This window comes from Mesocricetus auratus, unplaced genomic scaffold (genome assembly GCF_017639785.1).
Source record: "Mesocricetus auratus isolate SY011 unplaced genomic scaffold, BCM_Maur_2.0 Super-Scaffold_100003, whole genome shotgun sequence".
NCBI lineage: Eukaryota > Metazoa > Chordata > Mammalia > Rodentia > Cricetidae > Mesocricetus > Mesocricetus auratus.
In genome coordinates, this window is record NW_024429188.1 from 97,740,074 (window position 1) to 97,759,990 (window position 19,917).

The window sequence follows — 19,917 nt, forward strand, 5'->3', positions numbered from 1 at the left end:
TCTCTCTCTCCCTCTCTCTCTCTCTCTCTCTCTCTCTCTCTCTCTCTCTCTCTCTCTCTCTCTCTCTCTCTCTCTCTCTCTCTCTCTCTCTCTCTCTCTCTCTCTCTCTCTCTCTCTCTCTCTCTCTCTCTCTCTCTCTCTCTCTCTCTCTCTCTCTCTCTCTCTCTCTCTCTCGGACAGAATTGCACCTGCCTTACTAAGACAGGCATCATATGGCACCATCAAAATTGGTATTTACCAAAGCTTGAAGCGATTATTTGTAGAGCGTTTGGAAGGTTGGTATGCTTAACTCTCTTTTGAGGTTATCCTCAAAGGAATTGTTGAAATCATGCTTAGTGTGAAGTGTTTATCTCATGATGCCAGAGAATGAAAGACAGTTACTGCAGGAAAAAAGGGAACTTGTATTGACTTGGGCTAAATCCCTACAGAGGGGATGCGTGAGTTAGACGTTCCTGTTCTTCAAATTTATCTTTTACTATCAACTAAAAACTTGTCGACTGCCAAGATTGCTTAATGGGTAAATTGATGCAAGTGTGGATACCTGGAACCTATGCAAAAGTGGAAGCAGTGAACACCTTCCATAAAGTTGAATTCTGACCTCCATACATATGCCATGGTATATGTCCTCCCCAAAATAATGATTCTTTTCTATTGCTGTTTTGGTTTTTGATTTTTCAAGACAGGGTTTCTCTGTGAAATAGCTCGGGCTGTCCTAGGACTCGCTTTGTAGACCAGGCTGGCTTTGAACTCAGAAATTAACCTGCCTTTGCCTCCTGAGTGCTGATATTAAAGGTATGTACCACCATCCCCTGGCTTAAAATAATAAGTCTTTTAAAAAAATTGCTTATTTTTGTTTTATTGCTGTTTTGCCTGTATGCATATCTATGTGAGGGTGTTGGATCCTGGAGTTACAGACAGCTGTGAGCTGCCATATGGTGCTGGGAATTGAACCTGATCCTCTGGAAGAGCAGTCATTGCTCTTAACCATTGCGCCATCTCTCCAGCCCCTAAAATAACTCTTTTTAAACACTTTTTATTATATATTTAAATTAGAAACAAGCTTGCTTCCCATGTCAGTCCCAGCTCCCTCTCCCTCCCTTCCATGCCCACCCCTCTCCCCAGCCCCCCCCCAGCCCCACACCCAATCCTCACTCCATTCCCCAGGGAGGGTAAGGCCCTCCATGGGGGATCTCTAGAGTCTGTCATCTCGTTCTGGGGAGGGCCCAGGCCCTCCCCAAAGTGTCCAGATTGAGAAAGCATCCCTCATTGTGGGATGGGTCCCCAAAGTCCAATTATGTGCCAGGAATAAATACTGATGTACTACTTAAAAACCCCATAGATTTTCTGAGTCTCCTCACTGACACCCACATTCAGGAGATCTGGATCAGTCCCATGCTGGCCTCTCAGCCATCAGTCTGGAGTCTAAGAACTCCCTCCCCCTTGTTCAGGTCAGCTGTTTCTCTGGAATTCACCAGCCCAGTCTTGACCCCTTTGTTCATCACTCCTCCCCTCTCTATCACTGGGTTCCAGGAGTTCAGTGCAGTGTTTAGCTGTGGGTGTCTGCCTCTGCTTCCGTCTGTCACTAGATGGAGGCTCTAGGACGGTATGTAAAATAGTCGTCAAAATCATTATCAGGGAGGGGCATTTAAAGTAGTCTCTCCACTACTGCTTAGTTTGCCAGTTGGTGTCATCCTTGTACATCTCTGGAGTTCTTATTAGTGCCGGATCTCCCCTCAAACCTAGAATGGCTCCCTCTATTATGGTATCTCTCATCCTGCTCTCCTCTATTCTTCCCCCAACTCGACTTTCCTGCTCCCCCATGTCCTCCTCTCCCTTCCTCTTGTCTTGCTCTCTTTTTCCTGGCTCCCTGTCCCCTCCCCCACCCTGTGCTCCCAATCTGCTCAGGAGATCTTGCCTCCTTCCACCTTCTCTGGGGTGCCATGCATATCTCTTTTAGGGTCCACACTGTTTCCCTGCCTCTCTGGCAGTGGGATTGTAGACTGGCACTCCCACGATTCATGTCTAATATCCATATATGAGTGAGTACATACCATGTTTCTCTTTTTGTTACTGGGTTACCTCACTCAGGATGGTTTCTTCTAGTGCCATCCATTTGCTTGTGAATTTCAAGATTCCATTGTTGTTTTTGGCGGAATAGTACCGCATTGTGTAAATGTACCACATTTTCTCTATCCACTCTTCAGTTGAGGGGCATCTAAGTTGCTTCCAGGTTCTGGTTATTACAAATAATACTGCTATGAACATAGTAGAACAGATGTCTTTGTAAGAATGTGCATCTTTTAGGTATATGCCTAAAAGTGGAATTGCTGGGTCTTGTGGTAGGTTTATTCCCATTTTCCTAAGGAATCTCCATACTGATTTCCATAGTGGCTGTACGAGTTGCCACTCACACCAGCAGTAGAGGAGTGTTCCCCTCTCTCCACATCCTCTCCAGCAGAAACTGTCATTGGTGTTTTTAATTTTAGCCATTCTGACAGGAGTAAGATGGTATCTCAGAGTTGTTTTGATTTGCATTTCCCGGCTAGCTAGGGATGTTGAGCACTTTTTCAAGTGCCTCTCAGCCATTTTAGACTCCTCTACTCTATTTAGTTTTGTAGCCCATTAATTGCATCCTTTGGTGCTTTGGAGACTTGCTTCTTGAGTTCTTTGTTGATTTTGGATATCAGCCCTCTGTCAGATGTGGGATTAGTGAATATCTTTTCCCATTCTGTGGGCTGCCTTTTTGTCTTGCTGACTGTGTCCTTTGCCTTGCAGAAGCTTCTCAGCTTCAGCAGGTCCCATTTATTAATTGTTGATCTCAGTGTCTGTGCTACTGGTGTTATGCTCAGGAAGCAGTCTCCTGTACCAATTCATTCAAGGGTACCTCCCACTTTCTCTTCTAACAGGTTCAGTGTGACTGGATTTTTTTGTTGAGGTCTTTAATCCATTTGGACCTAAAATAATTCTTAAAAAACTATGTCCTGAAAATGAATGTTTTCTTCATCAGTTAGAGGACTTGAGGGCATTTTCTGGATGCTACTTTTGATGAGCTTTTGGTAGATAGGCAAGTTTTAGTCTGTTGTAGTCTGGATGCTGATGTACCCATGGCCACTTTACCTACATGCAGAGTTGTATGTGTTTTCATTTGAGCCTGATCCTTGCACAATGGATATTTGATCATAGGCCTGGGATACTAGATGGCTGGGAAAGCTGGAGACACTTCATGTTAGCAGTATCTCTTGAAGCAATTTCTTATTCTAGATCAGCATTTTCTGGAGCCCCTTCAATGGGAATACTAGAGGATTCATTTTCATCTCTCCTGGAAATATTTTCCTTTTGTAGATTATTCACATGGGTTTACTAATTTCCTTTTTATAGGATCCTCACAAGAAGGAATGGTGGCGGTTGAATTTTCTCTGTAGAACAATATGTCTTGTTATTCCTTTCTTCTTGTTTCTAGCTGAGGGAATATAGTTCTAAATTATTTCTTTTAGACCAGAGGGTGTAACTCAGTAGCATAGTGCTGGACTTGCATGTGTAAATCTCTCTATTCATTATTCAATGCCAAGAATTATGCTGCTGCTTTTCCCTATTTGACTATAGAAGCCTTCTGTACGAAAATGGAGGCTAGGAGAGATATAAGGCCATTCATTATTAATATTTAGATAACTTTATTACACATAAGATTATATCTTTTAGCATCTGGTTATTAAGTCTTTAAAGTCGACTATCCATAAAAAGACTTAAAAGTTGATCAAGGATGACACCAACCAGTATGCCAAACTGGACAGGGGAAAGCCCACAAGGCATCAACCCTACATAAAGAACTATATAGGCAACTACAGAAAGCTGGGAGCAGGAGAGGTGGTCTTCCCCAGGTAAGAGCATACCAATTGGTTATCCATTGGCAAATGACCAGCCCTGACAACACACGTAAAAATAACATTATTGAGACTGAACAGATTATATTTAGGAATATACATATATACATATTAATATGTAATAACAATTAGTGGAAAAAAGAGGTCATAAATTTTAAGAACAGGGAGGGGTATATGGAAGAATTTGGAGGGAGGAAAAGGAAGGGAGAAATGTTGTAATAATCTCGGGCCGGGCAGTGGTGGCGCACGCCTTTAATCCCAGCACTCGGGAGGCAGAGGCAGACGGATCTCTGTGAGTTCGAGGCCTGCTGGACCAACAGCCTCCAAATACAGAGAAACCCTGTCTCGTAAAACAAAACAAAACAAAAAAACAAAAAAAATTATAATCTCGGTCAGTGGTGGTGCATACCTTTAATCTCCAGCACTTGGGTGCAGAGGTATGCAGATTTCTGAGTTCAAAGCCAGCCTGGTCTACAGACTGAATTCCAGGACAGCCATGGTTGTAACACAGAGAAACTCTGTCTTGAAAAACCAAAATCCAAAACAAAACAAACCATAAATTTTAGTCTCAAAAAACTTAAAAGACTTAAAATCAAATGCATTATGTTTGAAGTGGTCAAAAAGAAAATGCCACATTCTAAGTTGTGTACTATACTGATAATTATGTAGAAGAATATGATGTCTTGAAAATAATGTTTTTAAGGAAATAATGGTTTATATTTTATAATGTGTATATATTTTGTATAAATTTGGGATGCTCTACCAATATTTGAGAGTCTTTACTTGGATAAACCTTGAAGTTCATTTTTAAGTCATCTCTCTAAAAAGGATTTCCTTCATACAGTATCTCAGGTACTCTGAGAAATGAGTACTGAATAAAATGAACCTTTATTTATTTATTTATTTTGCATTTTTACAGATGAAACTCTCCTAATTAATATGATCTGTGGAGTAGTGTCAGGAGTGATTTCATCTACTATAGCCAACCCCACTGATGTTCTAAAGGTAAGAGAGATGTCTGCCATGGGAGTTGAAAGACCACAGCTTTAACTCATATTTGAGTTAAATTCCTGGACAAATCTCTGAACTCTGCAAGGTCTCATTCATTCTTGTTTTGAAATGAAGATAATGTGGTGCTTATAGTATAAAAATGTTAAGAATTAGAGATAATATATGTAAACTTGTATGACATTATGCTTCATAGTAGATGTTCAAAAATAGTTTAATGTGATAGGTGTTAATTTAGTTTTCAGCCTGAGCTTCGCAATCCCCTATGGGTTATTTTCAAAGCTGTGGAGTTCTAGGGAATTGATTTCCAGATTCCTTACTGTTTGTATTCTCCAAGTGGTATGAGAATGAATATGTATTTCTAATAGCCCCTTTTGCATTTTATAAAACCAAAACCTATCCCTTATCTTTTCCAAATCTTCAGATAGTATGTTGACCTGTAGCATAAACTGGAACATCAAAGGGATAGATTGAGGTAGAGGTTTTTGGAGAAGTTTCTTTTCATAACTGCTTTATCTAGAGAAATGGCTCAGTGGTTAAGAGTACTGACTGCTCTTCCCAGAGTACCCAAGTTCAATTCTCAGCACCCACATGGCAGCTCACAACTGTCTGTAACTCCAGTTCCAATTGACTAGACACCCACCGCAAAACACCAATATAAATAAAATAAAAATAAATAGATTAAAAAACAAAAAAAGAGTTTGTTAAATTTATACTGTTTCTGTCTTATCTTGTCCACATTTTTATTAAGGATGAGCTTTAGCTTTCAGTGTGATATATCTTGGCTTGTACTGATTGATAAGAATGTGATTGGACTGCTTTAAAGTTTTACCAATCACAGAATGAAACACTTATTTTAATGCCAGTCTTCAGCTTTATCTGACAAATGGTAAAATTTTCCTTCTTAATTAATAAATCTTTAAATGTATGATTAAATTATTCGAGGGAACCACAAATTAGGATTTTTGTTAGTTTTTCTGAGACAGAATCTTATCTAGCCCATTCTAACTTTGAACTCATTAAGTAGCAAAGAATGACCTTGAATTCCTGGTTCTCCGGCCTTACTGGGAATACAGGTATTTACAACCATGAATAAAAAGTTTAAAAATAGTATTTTATGTGTGTGGGTGTTTTGCCTGCACATCTGTCTGTGTACCACCTGCATGTAGTATTCTTGGAAGCCAGGACAGGACATCTAAGTCCTAGAACTAGAGTTATAGACAGTTGTGAGCTACCATGTGTGTGTTGGAATCAGACCTACATCCTCTAGAAGAGCAGCAAGCACTGTTAATTGCCGAGCCATGTCTCCAAGCCTGAGTTACGAGAATAAATTCAAGTTCGTTGCTTACAATAACAGAAACTACAAGTCAGGATTCAGGGTAATGCAAACCAAGTGGTAGAAGAATCATCTAACAGCAATTGCAGCAGAGTTTATGATGCATAAGAGAAAATTCTGCCCCATCTATAGGGGTTTCTTCCAGGACTTTGCCCCAGTGAATAACAAAATCTTTGCATGCTTAAGTCCTTTACATAGAATGAAACAGTATTTGTGCATGACCTGTGTGTATTCCCTTAGATATTTTAAATACACTTTAGATTAGTTATGATTTTACTATAATATAAACATAAATAAATATGTTTATTTTATTATTAATCCAGAAATAATGACAAGGAAAAATTCTGCATATGTTCAGTACAAATGCAGTTTTTACCAAGTATTTTTCAATTGAGATTGGTTGAATCCACAAATATAAAACTGCAGATTATTTTGATCATTATTTGTTTGATATAAATGATCATTCTTTTTAAAAATGAAATTGCCAGATGGTGGTAGCACACACCATAATCCCAGTACTCAGGAAGTGGAGGCAGGTGGATCACCTAGTTAAAAGCTAGCTTGGTCTATAGAAAGAGTTCTAGGACAGCCATGGTTATCCTGTCTCAAAAAAAAGAAGGAAGAAAGAAAAGAATATTTGCTTTTTATGTATGTGTGCTTTGCCTGATTGTATGCACATGTACCACGTGTGCCTAGTGCCCATAGAGCCTGAAGAGGGTTGGATCACCTGACACTGTAGTTAAGAAGAGTTGTGAGCTGCCATGTTGCTGGTGAGAACCAAACCCAGGTCCTCTGGGATAACAGCCAGGGCACTGAATCACTGAGCTGTCTCTTAGACTCCAAATTAAATTTATCATCATCATTACTATTTTGTAGGGGGGGTACATGTATGTACATGTGGAGGTCAGAGCAAACCTTTTGAAATCAGCTCTCTTCTGATCATGAGTTCTGGGGATTGGACTCAAAAGAGAACAATCCTCATTTATAGACTCTGCATTCATATATAAACCTCTGCTAATATTTGCATATGTATGCTTCTCTAGACTTCTTACTGTGCTTGTAGTATTTTTTTAAACTTTGCATGTTTTTGGTAAGAATTATATATACTGCTTTGCAGCACTTTTCTGTTAGCAATTAATTTTTAATACTTTCTGAAGTCTACTTTAGGGGAAAATGTTATGTCTCTGCTGTTTTCTGTTAAATGGATATGTCATCATTTTTGTAACCAGTAGGTTTTTGATGTTGGCTTTTGGCATTTGAGTAGTCTATAACTTTTTACTAAAGTAATTACATGTTTTTTTTCAAACAGGGTCTTACTATGTATCCATGACTGTCCTGGAACTCATTGTGTAGTCTTGGTGGACCTTGAACTAACAGAGATCCACCTGTCTCTGCTGCCTGAGTATTGGGATTAAAGTACTGTGCCACCACTCCTGGTTCAAGCCAGTTATATTTTACTAAATACTTGCTATTGTCCAACTCCAGAAAAGATAGATCTACTATGGGAAATATGAGGCCTAATGAAAATCTTTACAGAATATACTTTGGCCCAAATTGTATTTTTCTATACAATTTAGTTCATTACTTTCATCATAATAGCAGAGTTTTAAAAATAATTTCTTAATTTTAAACGAGTGAACTGTTTGTTTCATTTTGGTTTTCTCTGCCAAGATAAAACGTTCACTTTTTTTTTAGATTCGAATGCAGGCTCAAGGAAGTTTGTTCCAAGGGAGCATGATTGGCAGCTTCATTGATATATACCAGCAAGAAGGTACCAGGGGTCTGTGGAGAGTGAGTACTCTTTTACTGATATTGTATTATACTCTTCATTGGAATTTTCATATTAAGCCATGAGATTGTGACTAACCCCAAGCAAGGTAGAAAAAACTCCTTACCACTCATGGAAGGATCAAAACTTACCCAGGGTTCCTATTTTCATACATGAGGTTTAGGGTTGTATATATGAGAAAAAAGTAGTATTTGAGATAGCCATCTTACTTTCCTAAAGTTCACAGTGAATTTATTGTTTTAGTATAGTTTTGTCAGTTTTGGATTAAACATAGCAATGTTTGTCTATAATGGGTCTCTGTAGTACTTATGTTCAACAAAGGTTATAACAGTGTTTCTAACCTTATATTTATAAAGCATAAGATGTACCATATAATATTGACAAAATTTACAAAAATATGAGGAAAAATTCCAGTAGTTCTCTACCACTTAAAGATAATCATATCAAACATTTTGTCATTATCTTCTTGTCTTTACTTATACTTTGCTTTTGCTATCATTGTCGCAATAACTTTTTTATTTTTGTTTTGTTTTGAGACAGGGTTTAGTAAGTAGCCCAGACTGGTCTTGAACTTGTGATCCTCCTGCTTGTGTCTCCTGAGTGCTAAGAAGTCAGGTCTGTTCCACTATACGTAACTTTTGTTGCAATACCTTTTCCTTTTGAGACAGGATCTTACTATGTAGTCCTGGCTGGTCTAGAACTTACTAGGTAGTCCAGGGTGGCCTCAAACTCACAAAGCTCCCCCTGCCTCTGCCTCCTGAGTGCTAGGACTAAAGGCGTGCACCACTACACTAGGCTGTTGAATAACTTTATTTTTATTTTTATTTTTATTTTTTTGGTTTTTCGAGACAGGGTTTCTCTGTGGCTTTGGAGGCTGTCCTGGAACTCGCTTGGTAGTCCAGGCTGGTCTCGAACTCACAGAGATCCGCCTGCCTCTGCCTCCCGAGTGCTGGGATTAAAGGCGTGCGCCACCAACGCCCGGCTTTGAATAACTTTTTATTCTGTTGTGATCACTGAATTATTCTAAGCAAACAAGTCTGTTATTAGAGTATGCAAAAGAGTATGGAATAGGATGCCAAGTTCATTAATAGACTTTACATAAAAATGAGAGCTTTGTTATTTTCTTTCCTTTATAAGTTTCTACAGCTAATTCTTACATTAAAAATTCAAATAAAATAGAGCTGAAAGAATTGAACTATTAATACCCATGATCTGGATTAGACAACTGATTAAGTTTTGGCATAAGTATTTGATATGTCTCTTTGAGTATATAAACACACACTTTATGTTCCTAAACAATATGATAGTATGTTATAGACATTATGAAAGTTCCCTATACACTTTATGAGCTGTCTCATAAGAAGAAGCTAGAGATGACTCATCAGTTAAGTGCACAGACTACTTTTGCAGAGACCTGAGTTTGGGCTTCATGTAATGAAGTTTTCTGCACTTATGTGCACATACCCTCTCACAGACATACACATAATTTAAAAAAGTAAAGTATAATTTAGAAAAAGAACAAGAACATTCTCTGTGCTAACAATACTATTGTCAATTGTAAGAAACTAAACAATACTTAAGGGGGTGAAGAGATGGATCAGTGGTTAAGAACACTTGCTGTTTTTGCAGAGGACACAGTTGGGATGCCAGCTCCTACATGGCAACTCGAAACCATCCATGACTCTAGTTCCAGGGGAATCAAAGCCCTCTTCTGAATTTTGCAGGAACCCAGGCACACACAGTGCATAAACATATATGCATGCAAAATGTGCATATACATAAAATAAGTAAAAAGTACCTAATACTTAAAACCTAGATCATATTAAAAATTAGCCTATTTATGAGACTAGGATAGTTATCATATAGTGTGTTTCCTTGTAGTCTTTGGCTTGTTCCTCTATTGCCTGAAACTTGAGACGAGTGGCTTTATTACATCCATTTTAACCCTTTGGCACTAAGGCAAGAGGTATGTGTTTTGTTACACCACATTAAGCAGTTGCAGAGATTACCTACTTAGTCGTATGATATCAAGCAGGTCTTGCTGTTGTAAAAGGTAAATTTTTATCCCTTTTGCAATTAGCAGGTAATTTATGAGGTGAAATTCTGACAACATGTGCATATCCCAATACCTAATAATCGACTGTAACTACTTTTATGGCCACACCACTTGTATGATCATAGCACAAGATATACAGAAGCAAAGTACATGGTGTTATGTATTCTTTTGATGTAGACATAACTTTTTACTTAATGATCATAGCACCATTAATGATCCTTGAGGTTTGCTTTTTGATAACAGTAGGGTGTACGTTCTTGATTAGTCCAGTTTAAAACAAGAATAGAACTAACTAGAACATTTTCATGAATTGATGCCAAGAGACAAAAACCATGCAATGAGATTATAAATTAGGTTAGGTGAACCCAGACATTTTATTTTAAATTATATTTGTGGTAATTATTATACAGAATATATAGAACTCCAATCGTGTTGAATCTATTCACATTGTTTACAACCAATATCTAGAATGTTAAAAATTATTATTTTTATTAGCATATATTAATTATAAACAATTAGTGTCTATTTCAATATACCTATATATTTTTATTATAGTCACCCCTTATTACCCTCTCTTGTTCCCCTCTTACTCCTATTGAACCCTTTCTTCCTTCCAGTTTATCTCTACTTCCATGCTTTTGTTTTTATTTGTGAACCAATGTGTTTAGTTTTACTTACAAGAGCATGGATACCTTCCCAGTGTCCACATCACTGAAATAAAATGTCCTTTCCTCCCCCAGCAACCATTAACTGTCGATAAATCCTCAGGCAGGGGTGAGGCCTTATGAGCTCCTCACTTCTAGCAACTGTCATGAGCTCCTCACTTCTAGCAACTGTCAACTGCCTTTAAATCCTCAATGAGGAATGGGACCTTATGAGCCTCTCTGTACTCCATGATGAATCCAGAATTCATTTCATCATGTAAAGGTGCAACTATAACCACTAAAAGACCATTCTCACTTTCCCCTAGCCCCTGGCAACTCCCATACTTCCCTCAGTCTTTGTGAATTTGTCAAGTTTCTCAAATACGTGGACTCATAAGTTTGTCCTTTTATGAGATTTCATTTAGCTCAGTGTCCCTGAGATTTATGTATGCAATATAATGTTTTTGAATTTCCTTTCTGTTCACGACTGGATAATATATATGAGTGCACATTACTTAAATACTTCACAGACACACTGTATATATGGGTGTAGACAACACACACACACACACACACACACACACATACACACACACACGTTTTATCTATTCAACCACTGATGGATGTTTGGGTGCCTTTCATTTTTTTTGCTATTGTAAATGATGTTTCAGTGAACATGGGTATGAAAATATACTTTTGGGGACACTATTTAATATTTTGGGGTACATATATAGAAGTGGAATTGCTGAATTATCTGGTAATTCTGTTTAATTTCTTGAGGAGCTGAAGATAGCTACCTTTATTTTCCAGACTATTTAACATTATTAAGGCACATAATGAAAAGAAGTAAAAGTATATTTTGTTATGTGTCTTCTTGAGATTGGCTTGAGGTAGATTTTTCTGTCCCACATGCCAGTTCCCAAATAACCACACAGAGACTTATTATTTATGAAAGTTTGTGTGATAGCTTAGGCTTGTTTCTAACTTGCTCTTATAACTTAAATCAACCCATATCTTTTATTCTATGTTTTTTAACCACATGGAGATTTTTAGTTATGAAAGCTTGTGTGATAGCTTAGGCTTGTTTCTAACTTGCTCTTATAACTTAAATCAACCAAAATCTGAGGAAAATTCAACAGAGACACTCTTGAGAGGCTGGATCATCTGAGCCCATTTTCATTGGTGTTTGTTTCCCTTGCTCTGAAAACACATAAACTTCCAAAGGTAAGATACATATCTGTATTAATACAAGTATGGACTGTGCCATTGTACACAAGCCAGCCAAAGATGACTTTTTGTTTTATGTTTGAGCAGGTAAAATACATGTCACCTTTATTGTAGTTACTTTGGGTTTATTTCTTTATGTCTGTAACCAGGATTTTCAGAGGGTCTTTCCCTGTCAAATCTGATCTCTAGTAACCTTGAACAAAGCCACAGCCTTTGTGGAAACAAAAGCATAACCTCTTCCCAAAAGCAAAATATTTTTTGAGTTTCATTTTAAAGTTGAGGCATTCTTAAGTTTCTAGGTGGGTTTATTTCCACAGTCCCTTTCACAATGCTATGTCTTATCTAGCAGTTGTCGTTTGCTTATCAGTAATCAAAAAATTCAAAGACAGCAGAGTAATATACAGGATCCAGACTCCCTGTGTATTTCTCATCTCTACATGGCTCATTATTTTTAATTACTTTACACTTTCTTTAAATCACTTATTCTATTTTTTTTTTGGTTTTTCTTTTTTTATTTTTTTATTTTTTTTATTTATTTATTTTTTATTTTTTTTTTGAGACAGGGTTTCTCTGTATTGTTTTGGAGGCTGTCCTGGAACTCACTCTGTAGACCAGGCTGGCCTCGAACTCACAGAGATCCGCCTGCCTCTGCCTCCCGTTTTTTTGGTTTTTCAAGACAGGGTTTCTCTGTGGCTTTGCAGGCTGTCCTGGAACTCATCCTGTAGACAAGGCTGGTCCTGAACTCACAGAGATCGCCTGCCTCTGCCTCCTGAGTGCTGGGATTAAAGGCTTGAGCTTTATTCTATTATTTTAAAAACTATTTACTTATTTATTTAATTTTTATGACTGTTCTATACCCTTTTTCTTTTTTTTAAGTCTACATACATTGTTAAACACAGTGTAGCCTGTTTGGAGGTGCTTTCCCATATGAGCTGCTTTCCCATATGAGCATGCTTTACTGTATATTTGTAACCTTTTCTGTCTGCATGAGCAAAATCTTATTTGAAATTTTATTATTTTTTAATTTATTTTACATACCAACCACAGTTCCCTCTCCTTCTCCTCCCACCTACCTCCAACCCACTCCTCATCCATACAGCTTATAGCTCAAGCCCTCAGGCAGTGGCTGGGAGCCACATCTGTGTACCTCAGCTTGCACAAGAGACTGTAGCACTAGGAAACTCATTTGGTTCCATTTTTGTGTGTTTGGAACCTTTTTAAAGTTTTTTTTCATGTCATATATGGAAATACATGGCTGGACGTTGAATGCCATATGTAGTGAGTCTTTCTCTGCCCTGCCAGCCAGTTCCCAAATAACACCACAGAGGCTTATTATGAAAACTCAGCCAATAGCTTAGGCTTGTTTCTAACTCGCTCTTATAAGTTAAATTAATGCAACTCACTCTTATAAGTTAAATCAATGCATTTCTATTAATTTACTTTATGCCTCATGACTTTATTACCTCATCACTATATTGCCCGTTCTGCTCGCTCTTCATCTCATGATGTCTCTTCCTTCTTCTTCCCAGCATCCTCTCTGCTCCAAAAATCTTGCCTAGCTATTGGCTGCTCAGCTTTTTATTAAATCAGTCCAAGTGACACATCTTCATAGTGTACAAAAAGATTATTCCAAAACAGTGGACATACTTTGTTTGCATGTAAAAATATAGTTCTGGGGATACCTGTAAAATATAGTTCTAAGAAAAGTATAGCCCCATGGTGGATACTTTGCCTAGCACGCATGAGTCTGTAGACTCAGTGCCTAGTATGCCTGCACACAAATCTATATGGAAATCTTTTTTTAATATACTCGAATTTTGTTTCAAAATTTAAAAATTTCATCATAGAAATTCATTTACTCCCCACCCCCTGCAAATATGTGATCCTTTTAGTCTGTTTAATATTCTTGCCTTGGTTGTAACATTTGGTCCTGAAAAAAATTTCATGGTGTTTCTAATTCCTCTGTACAAAGAAGTGGCAACAAAATGGAACTTACATAAGAGTTGGAGAGACAGTTGTGTGGTCAGGCTTATCTGGTGAGCTGGTGTGCATATTACCTGTTCAAAGAGCATAGCTACTCTTTAGCTGTGGTCTGTTGCTGTCATGCATTAGTGGGAAGCTGCATGCATGTGGCTAAATTTTGACTTCTTTTTTCCCCATTTCTTTATTTTTATTTTATGTGCATGAGTCTTTTGCCAGAATGTTATGTAAGTGCACCACAGGCATATAGTGCCAGCAGAGGCCAGAAGAGGGCATCTAATATCTTGGAACTGGAGTTAGAGAAAGTTATGAGCTGTTATGTGGATGCTGGAAAGTGAATTTGGTTCTTTGCAAAGGCAACAAGGGCTCTTAGCCTCTGAGCCATCACTCTAGCCCCTAAAATTTGACTTTTCAAGAAGAAGCTAGAAACTTGCATTTCTATGTGAAACCCCTTAATTGACAACAAATGGAATCTTTTAGAAATGTTGTATAGGCCACATAAATAATATCTATGGGCTGAAATCAGCCAGTAATCCCTAAGTTAGTTGCTTGTTGGTCATCATTGTGGTCTTACAGGAATGGTCATTCTGTTTAGCAGAGTGAAGCAGATGGGAAGTCATAGAGCAAGCTACTGTTAGGCTAGGTCAGCAAGATCAACTTTGGCACAGCGCATCAACTGTAAATAGGGTTTGGGAATTCAGAGATGATGAAATACTTTATTATAAAAGTTGCCTCAGAAAGCAATTACTTACATGATACTTTGTTTTCAGTTCTTAAAGTTTATTTATTTTCATTGATTCTCTATTTTTGTTCAAGTGTACTTGGCAAATCCCTTATACATAATTAAGGAGAAATGTGGATTGTGGGGATATTTCTGCTGGTAAAATGTTTGATGTACAAACATGAGGGGCCTGAGTTTGATTACCATAACCCCCATGAAAATATCAAAAGCCAGGCACATGGTGTGTGCTTCAATCCCAGTATTGGAGAGGCAGAGATGGGTGAATCCCTAAGGCTTGCTGGCCAGCCAGCCAGCATAGCCTACCTAATATGTGAGGCCCAGGGCTCAGTAAAAGACCCAGTCTTAAAAATCAAGGTGGGTAGCTGCAGAGGATTGTTCACATGCACCTGCCTGCACACAAAAGCAGCAATTTTCAATCAAACTTGTAAAGACAAAACTGTAAAAATTTAAAAAATGATACGCATAAAAACGAGGGATGGGTGAGATGGCTCATTGGGTAATGACACTCTTCTCCAATTATAACAACATGAGTTCAATCTCTGGGATCCTCATGGTGGAATGAGAGAACTCACACCTGCAAGTTGTCCTCTGACATCCATTCACATGGGTAGCATGCCTGTGTGTACTTAGTCACATAACACAAACACACACACACACACGCACACACACAAAATTAAAATATAGTTAAAAATGAAAAAAGCACAAAGTGAAATAACCTTATTTCTAATTCTACAAACAGATAAACTATTTTAATACGTTTCCTTCTAATCTTTTCCAAAGAATATATATATATACATATATATATATATATGCTTTTCTGTCTAAACTTAGAATAGCAGTGCTGTATATAATTTCATATCATGCAGGACAACTTCAAGTGTCATCTACATTTTTCTGAGACAGAGTTTCTCATTGGCCTGGAACTCACTAAGTCAGCTGGAGTGTATGTCCAGAAACCCCAGGGATCTGTTTGCCTTTGCGCTCATCTCTGGGAAAATGATAAGAATTTGATTTGTCATGTATTCCCAGGCATCTGAGGTCATGTGTGTTTGATAGGACTATTCTGTTGGTTCACTGGTCTCTCACTGCACAAGGGCCTGTAAGGGAAGAACTGTTTTCCTTTTCATTTCCAGCTTCTCACACTTCTGTTTTTACACTAGTGTCATCCTTTCTTCTCACCCTCAAATTCTGGAGTTTCCCTTCCTCACTGACTTTTATTGTCGTTTTAATTTTTTTTTACATGTTAGAGACAAAATGTAGTTCTGGCTGGCCTGGAACTTGCTGTGTAGACTTGAGCTCACAGAGATCTACTTGCTGCCACCACATAAGTGCTGGGACTACAGGTGTGCACCACTGTGCCCAGCTACCAACGATTTTATTATTTTGTCATTACAATGAGTGTGGATACTTGGCTCACCTTGTTTAGAGAAATTCTTCCTCTAGTACTGCAGGTTGAGTTTAGGGCCTTGTATATCCCTTGCGGTCCCTCTACCATGGAACTCAATCGGCAGCCCTCTTTCTACTTTATATTTTGAGAGATAGGGTCTCACTCATTTGGTAAGGCTAGCCATAAACTCATTCTGTAGTTAACACTGGCCTTGAATTTAGGATTCTTCTGCCTCAGCATCGTGTGTGTGTGTGTGTGTGTGTGTGTGTGTGTGTGTGTGTGTCTGTGTGTGTGTGTGTGTGTGAGAGAGAGAGAGAGAGAGAGAGAGAGAGAGAGAGAGAGAGAGAGAGAGAGAGAGAGAGGATTTGTGCGGGTGACAGAATAATAACCTTGGATGTCATTCCTCAAGACCTGTCTACCTTGTTATTTTGAGGCAAGGTCTCTCACTGGAGGTAGTTCTCATTCTTCCTCCTCAATACTGAAATTTCCAAGTATGCATCACCACACCACACCTTTTTTAAAAAGAAAATGTAGCTTCTGAGAGTTGAATTCAGGTCCTCATGCTTCTATGGCAAGCACTTCACTGACTGAGCCATTTCCTCAGCCTCTTAAGACTTAAAAAAAGATTTATTCTTATTATTTTAAATTATGTGTATCTATATGTGTTCACAGGTGCTCTTGGAAGCCATGCCAATTGTTGCCCTGGAGCTAGAGTCACAGGCAGTTGTGACCCACCTGACATGGGTGCTGGGAATAGAACTCAGGTCCTGTGTAACAGGAGTGCACACTCTTCACCACTGAGCTATCTCTCCAACCCCTTCTTAATATAAAAAAATCTATATTTATGTGTATGGATATTTTGCCCGCATGTATGTCTATTTACCCACATGAGTACCTGGTGTCTGTAGAGGCCAGACAAGGGTATTGAATCTCTTAGAACTGGAGTTACAGATACTTGTGAGTTGCCAAATAGGTCATGGGAATTGAACCTTGGTCGGTCCTATGGAAGAACATAGTACTCTTAACTGCTGAGGCATTTCTTCAGCCCCATAGGGTGTTTGGTTGTCTTTAATTGAGACAGGGTTCACTTATATAGTCCTGGCTGGCTTGCAACCTGTTATGTAGACCAGGCTAGTCTTGAATTTCGAGCCTCTGCTTCCTGAGTACTGTGATATAAAGGTGGTGTTACCATGCCTGGCTTTCTTAAAATTTATATGGCCTAAAATATGACCTATTCTTTAGAAAGTTCCATGGGCTGCTGAGAAGAATTTGTATGATACTTCTGTTCGGTAGACTGTCCTGTAGATGTCTATGTTTATTTTGTCCATTTTATCTGTATTGTAGTTTAAACTGGTTTCTTCACTATTTTTGCCTAGATGATATCTGTTGGTGGCAATGAGTTACTGGAGTTGCTCACTATGATTTTATCTGTACCTACTTGTCACTTTATGTTGATCATGACTGTTTTATGAAATTGGGTGTACCAATATGTGGTGCGTGTATATCTACTTTGTAATATTTTCTTGGTTTATTATTCTATTAGTGTGTGGTGAGGATCTTTCTTTTCTTTTCTTTGCTAGAGTTTGGACTCTGGGCCTTGTGTATGTCAGACAAGTAGTGTACTACTAAGCCATAACCCCATCCAGGGACCTTCTTTAGTTTTTCTCAATAATTTTGTTTTGAAGTCAGCTTTGTCATCTATGGGTGTAGCTAATTCCGTTTGCTTTGATTGTCATTTTTTGTTACTTTCCATTTAGTCTCAGTATGTCTTTGCTAGTGAGGCAAGTCATTTATTGATAACAGATGCTTAGATCTTGAGTGATGTTGTTCTTTTAATTCCATACAGCCAGTCTGTGGCCTTTTGCTAGTGACTTAATACCATTTACATGTAAGGTTGTTATTGAAAAGATATGTACTCTTCTGTCCTTTCCTTATCATAGTTTTTGCCTCATTAAAAGAGCTAATAATGTTTGATTCTTCTCACCTAATTCTTATTTACCTGCTCTATCAAGATTTATTCTTTTTTAAAAAGATTTATTTTTTTATGTATGTACTGTTCTGCCTGTATGCCTGCCTACAGGCCAGAAGAAGGCACCAGATCTTATTACAGATGGTTGTGAGCCATTATGTGGTTACTGGAAATTGAACTCAGAACCTCTGGAAGAGCAGTTAGTGCTCTTAACAGCTGAACTCTCTCTCCAACCCAAGATTTATTCTTTACTAAGGGCTCATGATCATGTATTTTTAAAACTTTTTTGTTATTTTAATTATGTATACTTGTATGCATTTATGTATGGTATGTGTTCATGATTGCAGGTGCCTTTGGGGGTTAAAGTTGAGGCAGGGGATCCCTCTGGAATTGGAGGTACAGGCAGTGGTGATCTACCTGATATAGGTGCTAGGACCTGACCTCAGGTTCTCTGTAAGAGTTTCAGCTTTGATGTAACCCACAGGTGATAGGACTCACTGCTCACTACGGAGGATGGGAGCACATTCTGTCCTCATCCTCCATGCCTCACATGTCCTTCCACTTAAAACTCAGTAGGTCTGTGTCTAACTTGCTCTCTCTATGTTAACTTTTCTTGTGGACATCTTCCATCCAGACACTGTGACAAGGTATCTCTAGGTGTCTTAGGTATCCCTATTCCTGAGCTTGTGATCCCCCCTTGTTTTCAGTTCTGTAGAATAGCTTTGTCAAGCATTGGGCCCCCTCTCAAGGTGATACCTGATTATTACACTCCAGCATTTGGGGAGTGATGCAGTGGACTGCTTTTCAAATGCTAGTCGGCCATGTAAGAACACTCAGTGTCACATCACATCTCCGTATTTGATTTAATGCTTGCAGGAGTGCCACTTAGTCGCCACTCCGGCTGCCTGGACTTTACTGCTTTTGTGTGGTTGCTAATTATCACCTTTCTCAGCCTCCTGATGGGGCTGCAGCTGTGGATTGTTCCGTAGGTCTCTTTGCCTCACCTTTCTGTATCTCTGTGATTTTAGTTTTTGCTTTATTTCACCTCTTTCTTGATTCTGTCACATTCTCTTTCTGTCCTTGAAATACAGATTCCACATTGCTGTCCTGACTTCTCACTTTGGGAGTCATATTGAAGGGAAGGTCTTAACTTGCCACCTTATTACTGAACTTTGCCTTCTTCAGGGCCTTTTCCTTTATGATTTTATTGTTTTCCTAACAGCTTTAGTGGGAAAATTCATATAATGTAAAAATCTTTAAAATATGCAATTATATCAGGTGGTTTCATAGATTTATGCCACCATCACTATTGTCTAAGCTGAGAACATTTAATTACCAAAAAGAAACTCCCTACTATTTAATAGTCACCCCATGACTGCCAATCCTCAGAACACTATAAAAACATTGCTCTCCTTTTGTCCATATAGATTTGTCTACTTTACATATTTTATCCAAATAGAATTGTAGTGTGGCCGTCTTCAGGGACTAGGTTTGTGTGCCTTCCTTCTTTCTCCTTCCTTCCCTCCTCTCTTTCTAAGCAAATACTCTGTCACTGAGCTACACCCTACACTCCAGTTTATCACTTCTTTCTATGGCCAAATAACAATTCCACTTGAGGAGTATACTGTATTTTTCATTTATCTGTTCATTGATTAATGAGCATTTGGATTATTTTATGCTTTTCAATAATGTGCTAGCTATTGCTGTGAGCATTGCCTTCTACACTTTTGCATGAATCTGTGTTTTCAGGCCAGGCAGTGGCGCACGCCTTTAATCCAAGCATTCTGGAGGCAGAGGCAGGTGGATCTCTGTGAGGTCAGGGCCAGCTTGGTCTACAGAGTGAGTTACAGAACAGGATAGCCAGGGCTAAACAGAGAAAACCTGTCTTGAAAACGACA

General features: G+C 38.5%; 1 protein-coding gene across 8 annotated transcripts in view; it reads left to right on the forward strand.

Annotated features, from left to right (window-relative positions):
- Slc25a14 (solute carrier family 25 member 14) overlaps positions 1-19,917 on the forward strand; it is a 39,678-nt gene that overhangs the window by 10,920 nt on the left and 8,841 nt on the right. For all 8 annotated transcript variants that reach the window (XM_040744594.1, XM_040744596.1, XM_040744595.1 and 5 more), the window contains 3 exons: positions 181-275; positions 4,801-4,886; positions 7,921-8,016. In XM_040744594.1, the coding sequence (XP_040600528.1) occupies positions 181-275; positions 4,801-4,886; positions 7,921-8,016 (277 nt within the window). The remainder of the gene's footprint in view (positions 1-180; positions 276-4,800; positions 4,887-7,920; positions 8,017-19,917) is intronic.